Source organism: Talpa occidentalis, unplaced genomic scaffold, assembly GCF_014898055.3.
Source record: "Talpa occidentalis isolate TD23 unplaced genomic scaffold, MPIMG_talOcc4v2.1, whole genome shotgun sequence".
In the NCBI taxonomy this organism is placed as follows: domain Eukaryota; kingdom Metazoa; phylum Chordata; class Mammalia; order Eulipotyphla; family Talpidae; genus Talpa; species Talpa occidentalis.
Window position 1 is genome coordinate 33,662,695 of NW_026555331.1, and position 22,091 is coordinate 33,684,785.

Here is a 22,091-nt window from a genome sequence, read left to right on the forward strand (position 1 = left end):
TACCTTAAGTTATTGAAGAACCAGGCTCCTAATAACAATGACTTTATTGTTGCATGGGTTCTTCCAGGAACCCTTTGTAGGAAACTTACATTCTTGAGGGGAGCCAGAGAAAGATAATTCTGTTATACTTACTTAGTCTCCTAGACCCTACACAGATTATATCCTCAATAATTCAGTATATTTTGTCTAATTTGCAAAAAAGTATATTACCAAAATACCAATTCACTAAACATGTGACCTGAAATTCTTGGGGGCAAAGAATGTCCTAAACAAACGCCACAAGCAGATTTTATGGACCCCACCTCCACTGCAGACCAAAGAGATCTAAGACACCAAGGAGTACAAATCCCATAATGTCATCACCACCAAAGAAAGGACTGCTGAAAACTGAGGGTGAAGTTAAGGAGCCAGGTTTGGTATATAACCAGACATGTGGGCCTTAGGGGTCTTTGGCTTTTTCGCCAGGCTTCAGTATGTTGTTGGGGCTCCAGCTCGGTAAAACTGGAAGGACGATTTCACCAATTTATCTCTTTCTCCCTGAGTTATTCATTTCTTCAATCCACCTTTTTGTAAATAAACCCTTTATTACCACTTATTGTGTGTACCTACAGTTCAGTCTCATAATTATAAGTCCCTTTTAAGTGCACAGGTGAGGCCCCAGAGTCAGGCCAACCCATTTCACATTGGGGTTGCCCTGTAACAAAACTATGAATACTTAATGTTAATAGATGGCAATTTCTGTGGTCTTGTACAATCTAAATTCAATTTTATGAACCAGATCCTCATCCTATAGTCCAGAGACTACACACTTAAAGCTGAAACTTAAAAAACAAACAGACAAACATGAACCCATTCCAATCACCCCATGTGCTGAAACTGGGGCAGTTTGAATATGCAAGGCTTTCAAACAGAAGGCCATAGTCACACAAAGGAAATCATTGACATGTGGTTAAGGAAACAGGAAATTTTCACCTTGGCTTTAATGTTATATTTTACCAGAATTTTCCTGAAATTGGTAATCATTACTAATACCTTTTCAATAATACTATTTACTGCATCTTTAAAAAGAAAATTAAAAACTAAGCAGAAAACAGAGTTGAAGAAAACTAGATGTCAGTCTATACAATTTTTCACTTTCAGCACGACAGACTTTATTTTGGCACTTTAACAAATATTTTGCTTTACAGCAGTGACAAAATATTTGCCAGAAATATTCTTTTCCTGGCATGGATATTCCAAGCAGTTGTTATCCTACGAACTGAATTCACTATGCATTGCACAGTTAGCGGAACACCCACTACATTCTTTACCTCCATAACTGAGGGATGCTGTGCTGCTTTAGAAGGTGCTAGCACTTCCTTTTAATCACTCCAAAGTGGATGGATTCTGCCAGTGATGGGACAAGAATTTGAGAATTAAGGCCATTAAGAATTTAAGTAAACACTATTCTGAGTGCTGTTTAAACTTTTTTTCCTTTTTTAATGAGGTCTGTGGCAAATCCAGGGGATGTTCTCTAAATGAAGTATTCACACTTTATTAAAAAGTAAATTGTATGTTGGAAAGGTCGCTGCTGTTTTGCTGTCTTCTTCCTACTCTGGTGGCTCATAGTTTAAAGCAAAATTAACGACAAAAATAGAAGAAGGAAATGTTCCATTAGAAGTACCCAGGTAGGGCCCTCTTATACTTCCATCTCTTTCCAGCAACTTACATCCGAAGCAGTGAGGCCCTCCTTTTAATGTACAGAGCCTTCCTGCCTGTGTGTGAACTATGTAAGGGATTCCACCTATTCTTCTGTTAAGCTTCAGGAGAAATTTGAAGCACCGTTTTAAAGGTAAATCAATCTCTAGGACTAAACTTTAGCTACCGAGGTCAGAAAAGCACCCTTCAGTTCTTTGGAATTTATAGTTCTAACAGTTATTTGCAAAAGCAGGCATCCATCTCAATACTTCCATCAGCTATCCCATAAAGGTTGCAAACTTCACAATTTCCTGGCAGCCTTCCAATATCTATACCGGAACACACACAGGATGATACATTCAGATTTACTCTAGCCAATTCAGAAGTGAATCTGGTAATAAACAGCCTCGTTGATGAGCTCTTTGGTTTTGATTTACGGATACTCTGGAACACACAGAAATCAAACCCACATCATCCTTGAAAGCAGACGGTCGTTAGTAAAGGGTAGATGTACATTTGATCGAAAATGTATAGAATTTATAACAGTGACATTTTCAATATTAGGCCACATGATTTATTCAGTAGTTTTTAAGTTCCCAAATTACAATTTATGTCTATTCGTAAGACTACAAAAGTTACCATTAGAATTGTCTGTGCTTATAAAATACCAACTTTTTAAACTGTTATATATACTCATTAACACCAGTCTGCGACGAGTTACATAGAATCATAGGCACTTCAAAGGCTTAAAAAGACGTTTACAACTTAAATGCATTTTTAAGAACAAAAACCAATTTTCCTTAAATCCATACTCGTACCTTCAAATTACAAGAAATTAACAAATACAGTGGCCAAAGGAATCTGCAGCAACTTCTCAAAATACTGTTAGCATCTTTGGGTTTGCTGAGGCTTGTCAGTAACTCACATCAAATCCTCCCAAAAGAAGATCTGATTAGATAGATATGACTAAACAGTTTTGTGGTAATAATCCAATTTTACACATTAACTTGCTATTGCAAATCTGTCTGAAGCTACAGGTAATGAAAAACAAAGCGAGTGTAAAATGGATAGTCTGACACTTAAAAATTTATACAAAGTGGAGGTTAAAGTTTACATATTTGAAAAGCACATATACACTAAATTACCATTATCTGAATTATCCAGAGACAAATTGCACTGTAACAGCTACAAAAGGCATAGAGTTTTGTTTTGTTTTGTTTTGTTTTTAAGGGGACAAGAGGTGTTGCAAAGGAGAGGGGAACAACAGATAAATTAACAGAGTAAGACCAACTTGGTAAGGTCAATTTGAGACATGCTGACACAAATGAAACAGCTTTCCTCTTGGAACCATTGAATAAAAACAATCCTTTTGTATTTGCGCATAAAAGCTTAAACCGATTCCATGAACATTGAGGATTTTTATAACATAATATTTTGCCACTGCTATTCACAGAACACTGCAGATGTTAAGTTTTTAAATTTTATGTTGTTCTAAAGAAATACATGAAAAGTTTTAAATACAATGGGGTTTTATCATTAAAGTGCCAGGATGGCTCTTTAATGAAAAAAACAAAAAAACAAAGATCTTCGTTATTCTATGCAAAAGCTTTATTTTTTTCAAAGTTCAGTGATCTCATAAATAGAGACACTAAATGGGAGTTTCACGCATAAAACTCCTTAGTAGGTGCCTTCTGATAAGCAGCACTGGATGGTTTGCGTTCTCCAAGGTCATAGCTTCCTTCATCCTTCTTCCTCATGCGATACACCAGCAGCAGGATAAGGAAAATTGCAAAGAGAAAGCCGATAACTCCGCCAGCGATGACAGCTGCAACACACCAAAGGAAGATCACTTTTAAAAGAGATTCGAGGGTTGCAGAAATTAGCTTTGTCAAGCCCAATCTATTTACACATTTTTAAAAGGCTTAATTTGAAAACCCAAGAAAATGTAAAAACTGCATTCAATGAAGTAACCAGGTAATTATGCAAATATGTCATTTCTCAGGAAGGTACGATACTTCCTTTGATGAGTATTAATAATATCCCCCAAAGCCTCAATAAGAAAAATCTGGCCATGACCTCAACTAATTCCTCACTTTAAAATTCTCTAGTCTTTTCAGTACTCACATTTCATGGTCTAATCTTCTAATTGCTTTTTCAAAGAAAACACAAAACACACTATAATTGACTTAAATTTTGTCAGAGTAAATACGAAGAAAGCATGCAAATTTTTCTCTCAGTCTTAGATTTGGGACCATCCTTTCAAGGCTAACATGTTCTTAAATATTGCAAGTCTTGGGCCTAACCCACATGGTGCAGCAGACCTCTCCTGTCTTACCCACTGTTCTCCTTAGCAGTGTATTTCAGTAAATTCACCTGTTTTCTCCTCAGTCTATCTCTGGTGAATCCTCTCACCCTCCTGCCCCCACACCTCTGGTCTACACTCCAGTTCTTCTATGCATAAATAAATAAATCTTAAAAAAAAAATCTTGCGGGCCTCCCCAGTGGTGCAGCGGTTGAGCGCTGGGTTGCGAAGCTGCCCGCAGCCTCTGCAGCGCCGGTTTGATCCCCAGCTGCTCCCCGGCCACCGGAGGAGGGTCCCACATGGCGCGCAGACCTCTCCTGCCGCCCGCTGCTCCCCTCAGCAGTGTACTTCGGTCCTTCTGCCTGCTTTGCTCCCCGCTCTGGCTCGGTGAATTCTCTCACCCTCCTGTGCTTCTGACTGTACCCAGTGCTTGTATAAATAAATAAATAAATAAATAAATCTTAAAAAAAAAAGTCTTTCAAGTCCTCCTCTTTAAAATCAAATGCTAATTCTTTCATCAAACTACAATTAGAGACAATCTTAATGCCATTGTGCATTATTTGTGTCAAATGCCCTCCTCCCTGAAGAGCTTTTCCTTCTCTTTAAGTTTAATTAGAAATCAGGGATGATTTCAAGCAAGACTGATTGATCTGCACCTCCTACCACACCACTCAGTTGTCCACCCCAAAATGCCTAGCCATTTCTGTCAGGGGCCTGACAGATAATAAAAACATTTGTCTAAACTCTTGCCTCTGTCTGAAATGAAACACTCAAGCCTACTTTCAACAGGAAGGTGACATTCAGCAAGCTGGGCCTAGATCTCAGAATATTATTCAGGCAAACAGAGGCCTATTGAAGGCCCCTCCCACCTGACCCCCACCAGCTACCCACCTGCCAGCACTTCTGTTCGTTTAAACAGATTGTCTGAATGTTTCTCGGTATAAACATTTGTATCTTCTTCAGCTGGGTCCAATTTGCGTTCAGAATCAGAGGGGAGAACATTCTCTTTATCAATTTCTTCAGGTGTCTGAATAGGAGACAGGGAAAGATTATAAAGATATAAAAAAAATGTGCTGGCAAGGAACAATACCTAATTTTATACCAAAGTTGGTTTTCTTCAAATAGTGAGTTTAGGAAATCATGGGGATCTTCACTGTGTGGTGTTCACACCGATGGGTGCGTCCTATGAAGGACCTGTGGAGCTCACAGTCTTGCGTAACACCCATCACACATCTAGACAAGAGGGCTAGTTAGTGAGTTCACAATAATTCAAATAGCACGGTCAGGTGGTGTTAGCTGATCTCTACTTTTTAGCCACTCCACTGACTTCAGGCAGCACTGATGATTAAAAGAAGTCAATTAAAGATCTGTGTAAAGGGGCAGGAATAGACACAGTGCAGGTTTTCTGATCCAGCAGACCGGGTAAAGGAGGAGTCAGAGTCCTTAGTGGCTTTTGCAGGTCTTTTATTGGGGTTCACCAGGCATATGGCAGGCAGGGGTGCTGGGGGGGCAGGGAGGCTGGCAGGCCTCCCAGCCCCCAGCAGGTCTTCACTCTGTGGGCTCTCCGGCCTTCGCTCGGCTTCTGCTGCTCTTGCTTCTCTCTCGGCTTCTCTTTTGGCTTCTCCTGGCGTCCCCGTGACGCCACCCTTAAAAGCCCAGTCTCAGCCCAGGTGAATCCCATCTACCTATGCCCACACCCTACTCCAGGTGCCCGCCATCAGGCATGCATTCAGGACGGAAAGGATCCATCATCTATCCTGATGGCGGGAGGGCAGAAAAGCCTGACATTTTTCCTTACCCTACAATCTGTCACATCCATGTTGGGTTGTTTGGATGCCACTGAAATGTAATGGAAGTAAAATGCTCTGTTTGAACAAATAACTTTTTTTATTTTTTTGCGACATAAATTTACAACAAACACGACTGACTATCTAGAAGAGTGACATAAATGCCATTATGAGACTAGACAAAAGCAAAGTCTACTTTAATGGTATCCTACAATGTTTAATTTAGCTGTGTCAAATAATTATAAAATAGAAAATTTAATTGCTATTATTTTAAATATTATTTATTACCAATATTCATCATTATCTGTACCTAGAACAGCATTTGACACATTATGAGCAGCACTCAACAAATTGCCCATGAATGGATGAATTTTTTTATTATGACATTGAACGCAAACAGATACCAGGAATATAAATATATTACGGTGTTTTGGGATCCTTATTGTTTGAGTCCATCTACCAAACAATTTATCTTCTTTATCTTGAGCTAGCACAATTACTTCCTTAAAGTCAGTTTTTAAAAGCCTAAATCAATTTTCAATCCATTGCTAACAATTGACCAGACTCTATGTCAAATTAGGTTTGAAAGCCAAAACTCGCCTGTCTCAAGTGCGTGAGTTCTGATAGTCACTGACTACAAGAGAATAAGTTATGAGAAGTGACCAAATGCAAATGTGGTAGATCCAATGCCCCTTTCAACAGCCACAGAGAGTAACTGTGCCTCACACAGATAGTGTTCAGTCACCCTACCATCAGCGGCACCTGCCACTTTTCATGTCACCCCTTCTCGCTTCTTTCATTCATTCATTCAACTTAATAGATGTGTGGAGCAGTTACCACACAGGGAGTCTGCTCATGCCAGATCCGTGCGCCTTGTTGCTCACAGAACTTCTCCTTTCTTCCTCAAGACCTGAACTGTAACGTTAGTGCACCACCACTGGTCACTGACTCTTCTTAGTTCTACAGCCTGGAGAGGCTTGACTTGACTGGCTCAAATCTGCAGAAACCCAGCCAGCCTTGTTACTCACCACCCTGTTCACATGCACTAGCAGAATGGAGGAAAGAGGAAGAGGAGGCCAGCAGGGGAGCAGGAGCAGGAAGAAGCAGGTACTCTGGTTAAAGTGGGGTAGTTGCAAGTGTTCCTGCCTGCAGGGGGTGCTTCTTGCTGCAGAGAAGTCCTGTCTCTACCTTCAGGACATAGCCTTCCACATCCTATCTGCTGCTAAGGCTGGGCAGTGTGCCATTTGTCACCAAACAGATGGGTGCGCTCCAGAAGGGGACACTTGTGTTTCTAAGTCCGTAAGCAGCAGGTTACTCCTGCTCTGTCTTTGGCAAAGTCTGCCACCACAGTTACGACACACGCTCATCTGGCGAACTGGATTGGTCTCTATTGCTTCAATGAAGGCTTCCAGAATGCTTCCTGGGTCTCAGGTGCCCTAGTATCTGGATTCACACTTAATCTTTTCAGTGACCCATGAGAAATAGGCTCAGAGAAGCTAACAAACTTGACCAGATCCAGGATTTGAAACGTAGGCTTTCTGCAGACTTTAATGCGCATTTTCAAACTTAAACAGCTTACCTAGTAGGGGGTGGTCAATTAATTCAATATAATGCTAATAAGGCCAAAATCTCAGGGTTCAGAGTTTTCATTAGGTACTAGCTTTGCTCTGTTCTAAGGTCAAAAACTTTCTTTCTTATTAAGTCTGCCCTCAAAATGAAGATAGGGAGATTGTATCCAGATTCATTATTATCATTAAAGAGGCCCAAGTTTACATACCACTGGTGGAGAGCCTGAGGAGATTCTGAGAAATACCTTACTGAGACTAATACTTGGAGTCTCCTTATTTCATGGCTGTCAGCATATGTAAAGTGCACATTAGAGACAATTAAAGATCTGGCTTTAACTCCGAACAATTTCTTCATAAAATGAAAACAAACTATCTGGGCTGTGATTTCCTGTAAAAAATATGCAATAAGCTAGGCCTGGGTGATAAAACTCGTAGGTAGAATGAGCTATATCAAGGCATGAGAAGGAGGATTCCTAAATGCATATTACTCCGCGAAAGAAACCAATTTGCATAGGCTACATTCTACATGCTACTAGCAATGTGACATTCTAGAAAAGACAAAATTATGAAGACAGTAAAAAGATCAGGCACTGGGGGACAGGAGACATAAATAGGCAGGGGCAGGGCATAGAGGACTTTTAGGACAGTAAAACTATACTGTGATACTATAATGCTGGATACAAGTCATACATTTTTCAGAACCCAGAGAAAGCACTAGACTAATCAGGATGTTGATAGTAGGGGAGGCTGTACATACATGGGGCCAGAGAATGTATGGGAAATCAATTTTGCTGTGAAACTAAAACTCTAAAATATATCTATTCAACAAGTAAATGTCAAAATAATCATAAATGGAAAAGCCATTTATAATAATACCATGAAAGACTAGTTGTCCTAACATAATTTTTTTTTTTTTTTTTTTTTTTGCAGTCAGATGCAAGAGGCTTTTGCACTTTTTATTTATTGCCTTCACCGTGGCACAAGAGCACTGTTCATTAACAGTATTTAACTGACCGCTTTGGGCCACTCCATACCCTGAGCCGAAAGCATCTCGTTCCCGCCTGACCTTCCTTCTCTCGGGCTGAAGGTCCAGGCAGGCGGCTTGGACCGGCCATCGCTGGCTGACAGCGGCGGACTGCCCCAGGAGCCTAACATAATTTTAAATGGTGCTCTGAGACAATAACAAAAACAAAGAGAAACCCCACTGACTGGGAGAACATTTTTGCACCCAACACTAATGATAAAGGACTGATCACAAAAATCTACAAAGAGCTGATGAGACTCAACAACAACAAAGAAAATAATCCAGTCAAAAAATGGGCAGAAGAGCTAAAAAGAAACTTCTCTGAAGAGGAAATGCAAATGGCCAACAGGCATATGAAAAAATGTTCAACATCACTTGTAATCAGGGAAATGCAAATCAAAACTACCATGAGACACCATCTTACACCAGTGAAATGGCACATATTAAAAAAACTAGCAACAACAAGTGTTGGCGAGGTTGTAGAGAAAAAGGAACTCTCCTGCATTGCTGGTGGGAGTGCAAACTGGTCCAACCACTGTGGAGAGCTATGTGGCAATTTCTTGACCTACTAAAGACAGAGCATCCATATGATCCAGCAATTCCACTCCTGGGTACTTACCCAAATGACACAAACATTAATTCCAAAGGGCACCTGCACCCCTATGTTTATAGCAGCACTATTTACAATAGCTAAGCTTTGGAAACAGCCCAAATGTCCAAAAATAGATGACTGGATCAAGAAGATGTGGTACATATATACCATGGAATATTACTCAGCATTCAAAAAAGATAAACACATGCAATTTGCAGCAACATGGATGGCACTGGAAGGGATCATGCTCAGCGAAATAAGCCAAAAAGAAAAAGAAAAATACCGGATGGTCTCACTCATAGCAGGAATCTAGAAAACTTAAATAAGGGACCAGGAAAATGAATAACTATAAGAAAGTGAAAATCAAAATCAACAAAAAACTATGAACCAGAGACACTTTTTGGGGGATAGGGGGCGGGAGGGGAGGGATTGGGGTCAGAATGGGGGGGTTGCAATTGTATGGGGAATATAAAAATAAAATTTATTATAAAAAAAATAAAAATAAAAATATGATAACAAATGTGTGCATTTATGTATGCAAAATCCTGTCTGTATGGATATATGTGGAAACTGAATTTTAAAAAATAAAGAAGAAATACAAACACTTCAATTCTTACAAATAAATAAATAAATAAATAAATGGTGCTCTGAAAAGGTCCATTCTGCACATTTTCAAAAAGAGCATTTACAATAATCTGATCATGCAATGCAAAACAAAACACACCTTCGTCTGAGCAGGTATCTTGTTCTGTACCTTTGGCGCTGTGGTTTCCACTTTAGGAGCAGCACTGGTGAATGGTATCTTTGGAAGTAGTCGAGATGTTGTCAGCTCTGGACTTTCTATGTCCTCATCGGCTCCTGGAAGGGGGAGCAACAATGAGCTGAGCACATGAATCATGACAGATTCCTGCATTATCAGACAACATGAGACTGATACAGAAGCAGCGAGTTCTCTCAAAATGTCTGCTCAAAAACTCAACACAAACCTTCCTGTAGTGTCACTGCATTGAAGAAGTGGTTTTGAATGGGGCTGTGGGTAGCTAGGCAAGTTTTCTATAATATTTTCCTGGACATTCCTGAGTTTCCCTGGCCTATTCAGTCTCTCCTCAATGAGATTTCTTCCTTTCTCCACTGCAACATATACTCCATTTTCCATTTTTAAAAACACAATAAACAAAAAAGGAAGAGGCCCCTACAGCTGACCACTTACCTGAAGGGAACTACTACCCCTTTTTTGCCAGAGTTTTCCAGTGGCGTTGGGTTCTCACTAGCTCCTTTCCTCACATCTACTCCATTCTCTGCTCTACTTCTTCTCTTTAGATTTTCCCTGTCATCACACTATTGGTACTGTCTTATTAAGGTAACCAATGTCCCCCATCACAATCAATGACAATTTCCAGAATGGTCTTCATCTACTCAAACCACTGGACACTGGCCCACTATCATCTGCTTACTGATATGCTATCTTCGCACTTCCATGACTGACTGCCTGGTTTCCCCCTAACCTCTCTGGATACTTTCAAGTCTCCTTTGCAGGTTCAGTCCCTTCTGCCTGGACACAAAATACCAAGTTTCTTAAGGTTAGGCTTCAGGTTTCTTCTGACTCTACTCTTTCTCCATCACCCATGTTCATAGCTTCAATAACCATCTAAATACAAATAAAATCTAAGTTGACATCATTAACCTCTATCACTTCTCTGAAATTCAGACCTATATATCCACTGGCCTACTTGACATTTTCATTTTCAGTGGGTTGAAGGTATTCTACACCCCTAACATGTCTAAAGTAGAACCCATGGCTGCCCTCCCTTTCCCCAAGAACCTGGTCCCTCTGTTGCCTTGTAACCCTTCATTCCCATAAACCACAACTCTGACTTCCTCTTCTTTATCACCACATTAAATTTATCGTCCAGTTCTACTGATGCAACCCTTGGATTTCTCCATTCTAACAGCTTAGTACAGTTCCAGGGCCACCACCCTCATCCAAGGCCCTGTAATCTTTCTATGAACCACCACATTTGCCTTCTTCCTAATGCTCCCATTCATCTGCTGTCCACAAATTGGCTGTGATCCCACCATCATCTTATTTAGAACTATTACAATGGTACTCGCCTGCTCTTGAGAGAAATATAAACCACTCAGCCCAGTTTTGAGGGGTCTAGTACAGGTCTACCTTTCCAGCTTCCTCCAGCCTCATTGTCCTTACTGTCCCCTGGACTCCAACTGGGGCTCCTGGATCTTCTGACAGAAGCCTTTGCTTAGTTAATTCCCAATTTACCTCCAGACCTAAGTTCAAAGGTCACTGAAGGTCTCCCCTGCAAATTAGGTCAGAATCTTCCAAAGTGAATTTTTAGCACCTCCTTCCTTACCCAAACTGCATGAATCACCAGTTTGTGATGATGCATTTATTTGTGTAACTGCTGATTGAAGTCTGTCTCTCCTACTAGATTGGAAGCTCCATAAGGCTAAGGGATTGCATCTGTTCTGCTGACTGAGTGCCTGACAGTCCCAAGCACGCCCAGGCTCCCACCCAGCACTGGTTCGGATAATGACTCACCACCAACTGCCATCTGGGTACCTTTTTATTTTTTTATTTTTTTGCTTTTTTCCAAAATAGCATTTGAGCATTTCTGACATTCAAATATAAAATTTCAAGTCGATCATTTGTCAAATTTGTAACAACCCTAATACTTTCAAATTCTAACTCAAACTAACCTACTGCCTGAGAGAGGAACAAAAGATGACTAGTTTCAAATTCCTCACAGATTCATGTTAATGTAATAAGCAGTTTGGAAAGTTAAGAGGTGACACACTGGAAACAGTAGAACAGCTCTGGCTAGGGTTCATGTTTTAATAGATTAACTGTCTCCTTTCACGTCAGCATGTATACTCATACTATACAGAAGAAATGGCAAGGTAAATTGGGATAAATACAGGATTTGACATTAAACAAAACAGCAAACAAACCCAGTACAACTTAGGGTATTTATCAGATCTATGGTGTTGGGAAAATAATGCTTGAGCTTTAGTTTCTTCCTCTGTAAAATAGGGATAATACTAGCTCGCTCTCAGATGTATAAACATGCCATATTTGGTAACATAATGTGCACATCAGATGTGGTATGAAATTAAGTCATCAATCATGACAGCACCAAAAATACATTCCTTTTCATATCAGCCTAGCTGATTTTCCATCAAAGTTTTACTATGACCTACTTGATTTGCCTCTATAACAAATGATTTTCTAACAAAAAACAAAAGTTCCAGGAGAAATAAACACTTTTCAATTGAGGGTTTGTAAAACCACCTTGGTTCACAATAGGTACCAATATGAAACACCAAAGCAGAGGTGTGGACAATCTGTTGTGAGAGAAAAGAGATATGGAAAGGCAGACTGTAGTCAGGAGGTAGCACTTCTTAACTAAGAGACAGATGAGTCTTTAGCTCATCATGTGTCTCTTTGACTGTATTTATTGACTATAAAAAAGATTTTACCTAAACCAGGAAACTAGGAACACTGCTGATCACCTCTCCCTCATCCCCAGCTCGCCTTGTGCTCTCCACCTGAGGCATCGGAGGCCCAAGTGCTCAGAGCTATGAGCCCATCTCCAACTGGGAAGCTCCTACTTATACTATCCCACCCATAATCAGTGGCATCCATTCTCTGAAGCTCTCCTTGATAGCTTAATTGTGGAAGTGTTTCTTTATGTTTTCATTGAATCTTTTCTCTTTATTTTTAAAATGACTTTTTCTTCTACATATAAAATAAATAATGTTCTTTTTTAAAAAAAATACAACTTCACAGATAAATTTGGACACAGAAATACACAAAGGAATAAAAAATTATTCTACCACCAGATAGAATAAATACAAAAAGGAATAAAAATTATTCTACCACCAGGGAAAGCATTGTTCAAATTTATTTATTTAAGTATTCCTAGCACCTAGCATCTGGTACCTGTTCTGCCATGTAGTTGAGGGTTAATCTGATGAATCAATAAATATCCTCTCTGTATCTTCTCACCTTCTCTAGCTTTTCATCTCTGACATGATAGTTCTAATCTCTAAGGACTCTTTTGTACTTTCAAAATGTTCCTTTTTTATAGTGTCCTCTTCTTGTTTCAGCATTGAAGAAAACACCTTCCTTCCTATCTCTCCACATTTAATAAGTTTTCCAGTAAGTTCTCTTATCCCTGTGAGTTTCTGTCCTCTCCCAAACTGGGGATGGGAGTGGTTTTTAGTTCTATGTTCTGAATTTTTCCATAAATAGGGAACCTTGGGACATGTAAGAAGGTAATGCTGAAAAGCTGATAAGCTGCTCTGGGCATATAGGAGGCTTGTGAAATGTGGGTACCATCAGAGAAGAAAATGCTTTGTGTTTGGCTGGAGAGCTTCCAATGCCAGGATCTTTGAGTTGCTTCCTTTGAGTTTGTCCAGTTTCCCAGAGAAGGCAAAGGTCAGATTGTCAGTGTTCTGGGAACTGACTGGGAGAAGACAACTGGGGATAACTCAGCATTAAAGAACTCTTAATCTAAGAATGCGTTCTGTCTTCCATAGGGTTCCCTTACCCCTAGCCCAAAGACTCTCTATTTTATCACCAAATAATAATCCTCCAGTTTGCTTCCATGGTTGGGGGCATGAGTCTCTTTGCTGCATTATGATGGGAAGGCATCAAGGAATCTACTTACTTTTTAAACAGACTTTCAACCAATCACCCTGAATTTAGTACCACTCTCACCTTCCCCCTAGTGACACCAATTCCCGGGCCCTGGAGGGACTCTGCTATCTTCACTGGGTGCTCCTGACTCCCCCACTTCCAGCTAACTCAATTTTTCATGTCTGCCAGGTCTGTTACTATTAGACCATCTGCTTCCCAGCTTTCAAAACACAGCGGCTTTTGTCTTCTCACTGCTTTGTCCTTGTGAGTTTATGTCCAATTTCTTTAATGTTGGTTTAGTTGGATACTGGAAAGTATGTGTGTTCAATCTGCCACTTTAACCAATATTTTTTATTTATCTCTTAAATTTTTGTTGCACAGTACTTTCCTATGTTCTATCACCCATGACATGGTGTTATAATTTTTTTTTTGGTCGTTTCTACATTTCTCTCATCAAATTCTTATTTCTTTGAGGACAGTGACCAGGTCTTTCTCATTTCTGTATTCCAAGGATAGGGCAGGAGCTGGCACACAATGAATACCTATGAGAGACTTAAGTGAACGGTTGAAGTTTTCATGTCAACAATACTCATCCCTCAGTCCACACATAAAGCATGCCCCATTTCCTCATCTGGGAAGTACTCTCTGGGTCTTGACCCATTCTCCTCCAGTCCATTTGCTTTTCTACAAGATATTCTGAGAAGAGTGAGGACAGAGAGAACAACGGCCAAAACTGGGGGCTCCTAGTTTGCAGCTGGGCCTGGGCATTAGCGAGGGTTTAAATCTAGAGTGGGTTTTTATGATGCAAGGAGGCAGTATAGCAAAGGCCTGAGAAAGAATCCACTCTCAAGTCCGACTTCCTGGTTCCTGGCCCAGCTCAATTACTTTCTAACAGTGTGATCGAGGCAAGTTACTTAATCTCTCTGTGTCCCAGGTTTTCTCACATAAAAATGGAAATAACAGAATCTGTCCTTATAGAAATGTAATAAGGATAGGAAAGGTACGGACCACACAGTAAACACTTTATTCAGTTTACTTATAACTTCTACTGCCTTTAAGCTGAAAATCAACATCCCTGGTGCAGCACAAGAGGGCTTCCAAAGTCCAAAACAATGCTCTTCCACTTTGAAACAATGGGCTGCCTCAGGCTAGAGCCAAGGCAAAAGCAATCTGGGCTCATATTTAACCATTAGCTCCCATCTATACCATTAGGGGGTTCAGGATTTCAAATGGCCCACCCCTAACCCATTTCACCTGAATTGGGACCCGCATACCCAGAGGTATGCGGCAGCAGAGGGCCAGGACTCTGGACCTGTTTTCTTTGTATTCAACTTAACAACTCTGGCAGAAATCAGCAAGATGACTTGGATAACAAAACCCTACAAACCTCAAACATCTCTTAGAGTCTAAGAATTGTGAAATGCGGAACCAAAATAATATTCATATTTATTATATCCTGGGACATTTTGAAGATGACAGTTACAAAGCACTTTTGAGGTGGTAAAAAAAAAAAAAGAGGTGCCATGAGTGAGAGATATTAATAGAGTCGTGGGCTATGGAGAACAACTCTTTTCACACTCATTCTGCGTGTGTGATATATATCACTCTCCCAAGAATAACTAAGGTTATTTTTACATTAGGATGGCATTGTAAGCTCACTGTTACTAGGTCAATCACCACGTCTCTTGTCTTTCTCCAACTTGCTGTTCTCTAGCTTTTAAAACACTGACTTTTTTTATTGTGAGATTGCCATCAAAGATATAATTTAATTTTTCTAGGTCATTCTGGAGCCCAGACCAATCTGATTGTCAGACATCTACATTCAGCATGAACTCTGACCATCTCTGGAACCTACAATGAACATTCTAAGCAAGGAAGATCTTGATAAGACTTTCCTCGCATTCTGCTTACCACAAATTCCTAATTTGACCACTAGTTAAGTATACACATAGGCTCTTGCTCTTTCTCGGCTTCTTGGGACCAATCCTAGTGCATGTGAAGCATTTACCAGGTAGAATAGATGGCAAAAATGGCCCAAACACTTTATTGCCTCCTTCTACATCCCCTAGTCACATCCCCTACAATGTGGCTTTGCAGCTCCTTCCATGAAGATGGGGACTCTGGGATGGCCACATGGCTTGCTTTGGCTGGTAAAATTTGGTAGCAGTGGTACCAGTTCTAAGTTTAGGTTTCCAGTTCTAAGCCTACCAGTTCTAAGCCTAGGTTTCCAGAAACTCTGCAGGATGCTTCTTGCTCTTCTGGGATCCCTGCCTCCTCCCTGGGAACAAATGGTTGGCAAATCAGAGAAGTGGTGTGGCCCAGAGCCACATCTGTGCAGTGGCCCTAGAGAAATGACAGCACTCTGCCAACATCAGCAAAGCTGCACCCCAATCTGCAGCTAACCACTGATGTGCAAGGGAGCCTGCTGACCCAGCCTAAACTACCAAACTGCAGCATAACAAGCTAAGTAAATAACTGTTGTTTTCAGTCACTGGGACTTGGGAGGTTTGTTATGCAGCATTTCTGAGATAACAGGTAACTGATACACCACGAGAGCTGCTATCACTACACCATCATTTTACTTGGCTGCTACATTTGCCCTCCAAATTTTGAGCAAGACACCATGAGTAAGAAAGTATAACTCTTCTTGGTCTCACCTACAATCTTTACCACATGGCTGGCGGTTTTATAAAATGCATGTTTAGGAATTCCTTTAAGCATGATTTCCATGACATCACTCTGAAAGCCTTAAAAATAAATTAAGAGTTACAGTTGACAGAACACTGACTGCAGCCAAGCACCAAACTCTAAGAATTACAGATATGTCAACCACCTTAATCCTCACAACAAGCCCATGTGGGAGGAACTCCTATCATCCCTGTTTTATAAATGAGGAAACTGAGGCTCAGCCAAGTTAAATACGCTCCCCAAAGCTTATAGCTTAAATGGTGGAGAGCTAGAATTTGTACCCAGACACTTAGACTCTGAAGAGCATGCTTTTAACCACTGTGCATTCTGCCAGTTTCCTTGAAGTTCCAGCACAGCATACATGTGTGTATGTGAGGTGTGCACATGTGCACCTGCAAAAGCAAGCATGGAGAATGGATGCAAACGTGGGAGTAGCCAGACTTACCTGAGCCTGATGCAGAAGCGTAGTCATCGTCATCAATAGGATACACTCCCGAAGCTTCTTCAATGGAGCTGTTGTCAAGGTACATGTCTTTATCAGACGTTAACTCTGCTCTCTGCATAGGATAGAGAAGAATTTGAGACAGTGAGTGATCGGGAACATGTTTATTTATCACTGTTCCGGTTTTTACTACCTCTTTTTCCTCCATTCCTTTGAACTACATTTCTGGCCCAACCCTTCCTCAGGAGACCCCGACAACTTGACTTAATGCAGAGGCTGACCATGGACGAATGCCCCCCAGGGGAAGTCTCTGCAGCCTAATCCAGTAGAAAGAAGACAACTCAGAGGCTCAAGCACCTACCATGAGGGTATTTTGTTACATTCCACTAAACCTTTTTGAGTTTCAATTGTCCCAGTGCTAGTTATAAGCCATCTCAGGCATTCTCTTTATTACAAAGTCACCGTGAGTCTCCCTTACTGGAAAAGATACAAAACACTGGAATCACTTAAGATTTTCTTGGGGATCTATACAAAAGTATTATGGTGCTTAGGCTAAATCATCACCCAGGGATCCATCCAGGTCCACCAAATGTTAGCATGAGCTAATAACTTTATTGCTCCAGTCAAGAGCTCCCCAGTTACACAGAGAGCCCAGAGCCTTCAGCCATAGCCCACATCCACGCAGATGCCAAGCATGGCACCCTGCGTGTCGCAGAGCCTGCGAGGTTCATCTGCCAAGGGTGAAAGTCCACTGTAAGCCTGCTTCTAGGGCTCATTGGCTTAGCAGGGCCTTAATGACAAATGCAGATAAACCCACAAGAGCACATTCTTTTTATATTACTGGCACTGGGTAACAGCAAATCACACGCTTAATATGAAGAGGGATCATTTGCTAAGTATACCAGTTCCACAGCTTCTTAGCTGTTCAATAGACTTTTAGTATTAAAATTCAAGCTAATCCTGCCAAAAAAAGTAACTCACAGGAATTGGAGGCAGAGTAGATGTATAATTTTTTAAATGGTTTTAGTAAATTGATATTTTACCACCAGTATCTCATAAAAGCCCAGAAACAAACAAAGCAGACTGTCAGCTTCTAAACAACATTTGTGTTTGAAAACAGGCAATACTCATTATCGTCCTATTTTTAAAAATCAAATTGAATGTTTGTTCCGAAAAGGAATTATAAAAAATGTTTCCCTCACTCCATTGGCTTTCATTAGAGTTCCTCTTAAAATAAAACTTTTTGTTTCATCAGTCAGTATGACTGGAACCTTCCTAGGAGGACAGACGGGTGCAGCCTTCCATAACAGTACCACTTTATTCTCTCAAGTTTCAGCTGCTGGCTACAGAGGCTGAAGTATTTTAAACCTGAGCCCATAGTCTCCACCAGGTTTCAGTGCCAACTGAAAGAAAAGTATGGGAACCCATTTTGTTTGAGCTAACACACTAGCACATTTTCAGAACTGAAACCTCAGGAGTTGGTTTTCCAGTGGGCAGGCTTGCAGGCATTGAATGACCACCCTGAGCCAAGAGTGTGCTGGAATTTTTCTGCAAGAATGGTCAAAGCTTAACTCTGCAATCTGAGGCCGTGCTGTATTATTCGGTTTCCAGGGTTCTTACCCTTCTAGGCCATAATTCCCAAAGTTTGTGAACCGTATCAGGAGCGTTCCACAGCTCCACCATCCACTTAACTGACTTCTATCATACTCATAGCCCCTTTAGGGGCAAAGACTATACCTCATCCATCTTTCATTCACCCCAACTCCCCGTAATCATGGTGCTTGGCTGAGAGGAGGTACTCAGTAAATATTGCTTGAGCTGTTTGAGCTCCCTCTTAAAGCAATTTGCTTTCTGCAAGTCTTGAATACAAATCTTGCTGGTATTAAAATCAGGGTCCTCTCATTCTCTCTCTCGAATACCATCTACTCGAAAACAGGCTCTGACTCCACTGGTCCTTCTATGCCCCTTATTATAAACTACTATTTTGGATTTCATAGCATTTGAACAGTCTAAGCTATAAATTCTCACTGTTATTATTTTTTTTTAAAGCTTTATTTATTTATTTATTTATACAAGCACTGGGTACAGTCAGAAGTGCGGGAGGGTGAGAGAATTCACCAGAGACAGAGCAGGGAGCAGAACAGGTAGAACAATGAAATACAACGCTAAGGGGAGCAGCGGGCGGCAGGAGAGGTCTGTGTGCCATGTGGGACCATCGCCGTCAGCCAGGGATCGAACCGGCGCTGCAGAGGCTGCGGGCAGCTTCGCAACCCAGCGCTCAACCGCTGCGCTACTGGGGAGGCCTTCACTGTTATTTTTAATCATTCTGTGTGTCTTTACCATTCAGCAAGAATATCTTGCTGAAGGCAGGTCCTCAATGACCCCTGTGTGCTTGCTCCCTGCCCTCTCCAAGTACGTGAGTACTCAATAAATATTTGCCCATTAAGATTACCTAAAACAAATTGGCCTTGACTCAGGTTTCAGAGTGAGCACATGTCACAGGACCTCCAGGATTTCTATAGTTGAAGTCCCTCAATTTCAACCATCTATCACAATCCTCCCAACCAGCGTGTAGTGTATGTACTCAAGTGATCTAGAGTCTTAAAAATAGTACAAGACTCCCTTTACATATGAGAAACCTGTCTGCTTTTTAAAAACATTGAATGCCTTTCATTTTCCACTTGGCTCTGTCAAAGAAATTTGATGTGGCATGGGTCACACTGAGATATTTAATCCCTATGTGTAAATTGAGTTTCTATTCATTAGGTGACTCAGTTGTCCAGACTGACACATCTGTCACACTAATAGGCAGATGGGCCAAGAAACATCTCCCAGAAAATTCTGGCCTCCTGACAATTAACACAGGCAGCCTGACAAGCAAGCTCCCAGGACAGCCAGCGCCTTCTGAGGCAATTGTCAGGCCTGAATTACTCTAAGAACTTGGGGTGGAGGTTAGGGCAACTCTGGAGAAACTGACTTGCCCTCTGCCATTTGGGGTGTATAGGACTCCACAGTGGCCCAGGGCCTGATGGGATGTTTAATTCCCTACGAGAGCATCTAAAAATATTTGTTCTCTGTCCTCTAGTATGGTGCAAATAGTTTTGACATCAACTGAAAGTCATCTCTGCTCTGATGTCAGGTGCAACAGGCACACAGGGGGGATTACCTGCCAGAATCTGATTGAATAATGATTACGGCCCTTTTCATTCCATAGCAGATAATGCTCGAAGAATACCACTCTTGTCTTTCTATTAAACAAAGATGCCTTTCCAAACACAAATTCCTTTTGCAAAAACTCCACACTCCATGCTGAAAGGATTTTTGCAGTTAACATGCCCGGAGAGGGAAATGAATTAGGCGCCAGCATTCCCTCTGGACAAGATGTACGTCTCTTGAAAGTCAGGAAAATGGAGACTCGAGATGAGTGCTCGTACACCTAGCCAAACTTGGCCTGCCCGCTGAACAGAAGAAGCTCTCCACCTCCCTCCCGCCCCTGACATACACTCACATTCTCTTGCTCAGTGGGCAGAGCTGCCCGGAAGAAGGTACCTAAGAGGAAAAGAGGAAAGGCACAAGGTCTAGGCCAGAAGTGCACACTGCAGCCTGGTGCAGGATTTCACAAGGAGGTTGTTTAATTTGGGACTGACCATTTCTGTGAGCCAGAGCCAAAGCTCTTGGCTAACAGGGCTCAGAGTACAAGCTGGAAGAAAAACAAAGCTGGTCTTTCAGACCTTTTCCCCCTTGGCTGATGCAAGAAGTGAATACAAGGGAGCAAAGGGAAGCTGTGGAAGGCAACCAGGTACCGAGAGAAGGAAAATCTGCAGACCAAGAGAAACAAATTCTGTAAGTCGGAAGGAGAAAGACAAACACCATATGATTTCATTCATGTGTAGAAGACAAAAAAACAAAAATGACGAACAAAACAAAGCTAAACTAAACAAAAAACAAAATGCTGGTCACCAGAAGGGAAGGTTGGGGGCGGTGGGCGGGGTAAGTTAGGCACAAGGGTCAACTGTATGGTGAACATGGACGCTAGATTTTTGGAGACCAACACAAAGTAGTATATACAGATGTTGGTATGTATGTCTGTACACCTGAAACCTATATGATTTTTTAAACTCATTTTTATTGAGCTAACATCACATAACATTATATAAGCTTCAGGTGTGCATCATAAAAATCAACATGTGTATACATGACATTAAATTCACCACTGAAAGTCTAATTCTATCCTTCACCATGTAATTGTCTCCTTTGTACCAAAATATGTCCCTATCTCCTCCCCCTTTAATAGCCACCGATTGGCCTTATAGTCCAAATGGTTATTTTTGTTTTGTTTAGTTGATTTGTTTGTTTTGAAACCTAAATAATGTTATATAATGTTAACTTATGTAATGTTATAAGCCAATGGTATTTCAGAAAAATAGAGAGGTCTCTTTTCATGCCATGTTCAGTTACAGAAACTGAAGCATTAAGTGGGTGGTTCTTCCCAAAGCACAATGCACCTGACTTGATTTTGCATCCCCACAATGCCTACAAGGAAAGCAAAAATACATATTTGCTGCCTAACCCCCTCCCTCCTTCTCTGGCCCCAAATTCCAGTAGCAGCAGGACATTGGGGCTGCACTACTAATAAGACCTCCTTACTTGGCACTGGTCAAGTCTTCATCTTTGAATCCATCCTGACAGAAGGACCGTTTTCAAGTGTCAACTTGACCACATCACTCCCCTGCTAAAAACCTGTTACTGTCTCCCTGTGACCTAAAGGATGAAATAAAAACTGAACATGGAAAGCTCTTTTACCACGATGGCTCACCTGGATTTTCAGTGCCAGTTGCTGCCACTTCCTCTACCCAACCCCCATGCTCTATGACAACTCTACCACCAGACCTGGTGATACCAATTTCCTTTCTATCAAATCTTTCAGAGTAAACAAACTCCTTTAAGGCTAGAAAATGGAGGAAGGCAATAGTGATCTAAAGCTTACATACTTGAGGATGATGGAAATTAGTATCTGACAAAATGATTTTGCCCAAACTTACTGTTTGCAATAAAAGCATACAGAGAAAATGTTGATCCATTTTGTAAAAGACCATCAACTACATCAGTCTAGGTTTTAGAAAGAAATATCACAAGCCTGTCCACTCTCTTAGCAAAGAAAATTTGTAAAATAGCAACTGAAGTTGTTGGATTTTTCTTGTGCTGGTAAAACCTAAATTGAACAAATACCATATTTCAAACTGTTGCTGTGTAATCTGTATTTAGATATCCAAAGTCTTCCCTGAAAAACACACTAACTTATCTACAAGATAAATGTCCTCTAAGTGCCCTAAAGAAGTGCAACCTATAAACAA

The 22,091-nt window shown here is 41.0% G+C and overlaps 1 protein-coding gene across 1 annotated transcript in view; it reads right to left on the reverse strand.

The window, feature by feature from the left end:
* Positions 1-1,132: 1,132 nt before the first annotated feature.
* The window catches only part of SDC2 (syndecan 2), a 108,621-nt gene continuing 87,662 nt past the window's right edge, over positions 1,133-22,091 (reverse strand). The window contains exons 2-5 of the mRNA XM_037503761.2: positions 16,741-16,852; positions 9,675-9,808; positions 4,871-5,006; positions 1,133-3,502 (exon numbers count right to left, since the gene is read on the reverse strand). Of these exons, the coding sequence (XP_037359658.1) occupies positions 3,339-3,502; positions 4,871-5,006; positions 9,675-9,808; positions 16,741-16,852 (546 nt within the window). The 3' untranslated portion in view covers positions 1,133-3,338. The remainder of the gene's footprint in view (positions 3,503-4,870; positions 5,007-9,674; positions 9,809-16,740; positions 16,853-22,091) is intronic.